Source organism: Limulus polyphemus, unplaced genomic scaffold, assembly GCF_000517525.1.
Source record: "Limulus polyphemus unplaced genomic scaffold, Limulus_polyphemus-2.1.2 Scaffold2163, whole genome shotgun sequence".
Lineage (NCBI taxonomy): Eukaryota > Metazoa > Arthropoda > Merostomata > Xiphosura > Limulidae > Limulus > Limulus polyphemus.
In genome coordinates, this window is record NW_013667773.1 from 38,041 (window position 1) to 41,824 (window position 3,784).

At 34.2% G+C, this 3,784-nt stretch overlaps 1 protein-coding gene across 1 annotated transcript in view; it reads left to right on the plus strand.

Moving 5' to 3' along the window:
- The first annotated feature begins 2,245 nt into the window (after positions 1–2,245).
- Positions 2,246–3,784, plus strand: part of LOC106466132 (85/88 kDa calcium-independent phospholipase A2-like) — a 47,221-nt gene continuing 45,682 nt past the window's right edge. Inside the window, exons 1-2 of the mRNA XM_013926370.2 lie at positions 2,246–2,700; positions 3,067–3,282. Of these exons, the coding sequence (XP_013781824.1) occupies positions 2,486–2,700; positions 3,067–3,282 (431 nt within the window). The 5' untranslated portion in view covers positions 2,246–2,485. The remainder of the gene's footprint in view (positions 2,701–3,066; positions 3,283–3,784) is intronic.

Below are 3,784 nucleotides of genomic sequence, written 5' to 3' on the forward strand. Positions count from 1 at the left end.
AAACAATGTCACGAAAATAAACTAATCAGAATTGGAAAATAGCAAAAGCAGACTCCTTTGTTATAAAAATACATCTAGATCACATTTCGTTTCACTAGCCGCAAAATGTGTGTACAGTTGTATATACACAGTCTGTTGTAATAAGTGCACAAGGAACAACAGTGGAATTACACTTCCTGTAATGACAAGACAATTAGCTAGAATCATTTTGTTTATCCTGTTAGCACTGCCACCTAGGAGTCATGAAAAACCTATTACATCAAATAAACATGAAAAATAACTTAAAGAAACATCTTGCAAAATAGAATATAATTTGTCTAATTTATATAGTCTACGTTAATTTTTATGGCTGTGTTAGATTACAACTTTCTCATTGCACCCAAAAAAGATTGGTATTATGAACAAGTCCATCAGGCTCGATCTCGTAGAGCGACACACCACAAAGCCGCACTAACGTATGCACAATACTGCACATTTGCTCAGGCAGTTTTTTATGCAAACGTCTACCATTATTTACCACTCAACAATGACTTAACAAGTCTTTTCAACTTATTTGTCAGAATCCACAGTAACAATTGACAACTGAATACATTTGCAACATTTCTAGACTACTCATCAGTGTCCTATCTTTGTATTTAGAAAATTTTGTGTGGTCTCCTCCATCGAAAATCCACTACAACTTAATTAGATAGATCCCGAAACATCAGAACAATGTCTCACTACCAAATATGGCTCGATAGCACAGAAAGAAAGGTCATAATGCTCGTTCAGTTATTGGTTATTCAATCAAACAGCTGTCTTAACTGCACATGCATTCTATTGTGAAACACTACTTGAGAGCTCGGAAAGCGAGGAATGCCACTTTTTTTCAATCATTGATTTTTGAACCAAGTGGCTGTTCTAACTATTAGCCGAGCAGCTAACTTCAGCCATAACTGTTTTGAAGTCGTCGTCGGTATTTCAGCCGATTATCAAAGCAAATAGACTACTCCTCAGCAAGTCAGTTATGTATTACTAGTCTTTTCGTTCTCATCAGCTGATATGAGATTATACAACAAAGTACTTTCTCATCACAAATGACTTGCTCACCCATCTCTGATTTCTGAAGTAACCAGTTTTCAAGAGGTTCATCAGTGATGTAGGTTTTCAGCCTACCAATATGTTCTACACGCGTTTTCAAAATTGCTGTAACTCGCAGTTCATTTCATTAAGCTGTCAACAGACAAGAAATGGACCTGTCAAGCCAAAACAGGACTGTTTCCACGCTACAAGTGCGTACTATGACCAAACCCAGTCACAAGCTTGAACATTTATTCCAATACTGTTTTATTTTAGAATCTAATTTACGAATGATGCCAAGTGAACTTATGCATATTGGCTATTGCAAAGAGCAACAACATGCATATTCCTGTAAATGGACATTACGGGACCTCTGTAATGGGTGGGGTCCATAAATCAGGTCCACTAGGAGTTGTGCTTTTCATCCAAACATTAGAAGGCTTGGGAAAAATTAGTAAATTATTGCTCAGTTGTGTCGTATGACAATATTAAGTACAGTAGATGGTCATCCGAATCAGCTTATGCACCAGATGTGGCCGTTTTTACGGTAGTAAGAAAATTTGAAAACACAGGAAATCAGTTATTTTCAATCATTTTTGGTATGTGTGTGTGCTAATGTGTTTATGAAAATTTTAAATATATCTAGATGCTCTTGAATATGGACATTTTGTGTTATTACAAGTTGTTGTTTTCATTAAGCGCAAAGCTACACAAAGGGCTATCTGTGCTCTGTCCACCACGGGCATCGAAACCCGGTTTCTAGCAGTATAAGTCCGCAGACATACCGCTGTGTGTGTTATTACAAGCTCTTAAAAATTGAAGTTAAAACTAATTTATCTTGTTTTCAAATTTTCTTACTACATTAAAACCCATTAATCCTAATATTTTTGATATGCATTTATTTGGGTGTTCGATGAAGATTGGAATATTATGTAAATATTGATACACACAACCTTTTTGGCATTATTATGTGTAGTTGAAAATGCGACAAAACGATATATTGGTTTCTTTGAAATGACTATTTTATTATGCGTGAAAAAGTTTTTGTGATAAATGTAGGTTTTTAATTGTTTTAAAAATTTTATTCATGAAAACTCACAGTTTTTGGTGGTAATATATAGACACATTCGGCCAGCAGAGGGAATTAAATGGATTGGCGTCAATATGAAGTAAAGGCGCCTCAGTCGCATATATGGTTACTTTGATTGCGCTGTTTGTTGAATAGTCCGGTGATTATAGTCGGAATTATAGTTTTAACCGTGTGTCTCAAGTTAAAAAGACTTTGGGCCCATCAAATTTAAGATTAAACTTGGAAGTTGAATAGAATATGAGCATTTATTAATTAAAATATTATTTCTGTAAATTATATTTTTACTGTACCTCATTTTCTTTATATATATAATAATACGGTTATACCGAAATAAACATGTCGATCATAAGAAGCTTACTGGAAAGAGTAGTGTATGGCACTACAGATAATGAGTTTAAAGTAATAGAAGTTGATCCAGAAAATTATGTGTTCAGCTGTGTACTTTTTCGTGAAGATTGTCTCGTTCTCTATTACGGTAATCAAGAAGGTGTAGCTATATACGATGTGGTTTTACATGCCGATGTTAAGTCCTTTCCTCATACAGCTTTCAGGTAAGAATGGTTTAGTTTGATTGATTGAAACTGAATACAGTGCAGACTATTAATAAACGTATGAATGTTTTTTTTTAGTTTAAGCTATGTTGAAAAGTCAGATTTTTGCTTTATTTGGTAGCCCTTGTGTGATATAGTTTTGTCTGTAGTTATAATTTATAAGTATGAAAATATTTTTTTTACGAGTTAGAAAACAAAAACTTGTATAGATTAATTTTATTATTTTGATGCATATAAGCATGAAGTTGTATGAAACTGATAATTTTGTGACCAGCATAACATTTATTAAATGAAATAACCTTATGTAATTACAATTTAGAGGAATTTTTGGTTAGTAATTGACAAAAAGTTATGTTCTTTTAACAGTTTACACAGGTCCTCTGGGTGTGAGAAAAGCCAGAATGTTTACCTGTACTTGAAGGATAAACTTCCAATAATAGTACAGGCTTCTCCAGGAGTGTTGAGTGTTTCAAAGCTTCAGGAGCTGTCCAATCTCATCAGAAACAATACAGGTTGGAGTGTTGCCCACATAGCTGTTCATTTTAGTCTACTGGAATGTTTTGATAAAGAAAATTTTGTCAGGTAGGATAAAACACCTCACAGTTTTAAAGACTTCATTCAAAACACTTAAACAGATCATTGGCCACATATACTATCTTCAGATTGAAAAATAGAATTTACTGTCTTTACTGCCTTAAGTTTAAGTTGACAAGCAGGATGGTAAAATTACAGAACTACAGGAAAAGTAGGAGTTTGTGAAAAAAGAAATTAGTAATGAAAAATGATTATGCAAATCAACTAAAAACAAGGATTTTTTTAAGTATTGTTACGTCTCCGTTCGTTAGTTAATTTTCCGTAAATTTCGTTCCGACGAAACTTTAGCGACACAAGTCCTTTCTTTACAGTTGTATTTCTTACTTTAACATTGACTGGCTCTACCTCCTTGCACACACCCAACAATGCCCTTTCCTTAAGTGTCTGCTCACATTTAGAGAAATTGGCCACTATTTATAGGTACTTCTTGATGACCTGCCACAAGTGACCTTCCAATCTTCAAATCTGCTGGCCTGGATGGGTCTTCCAC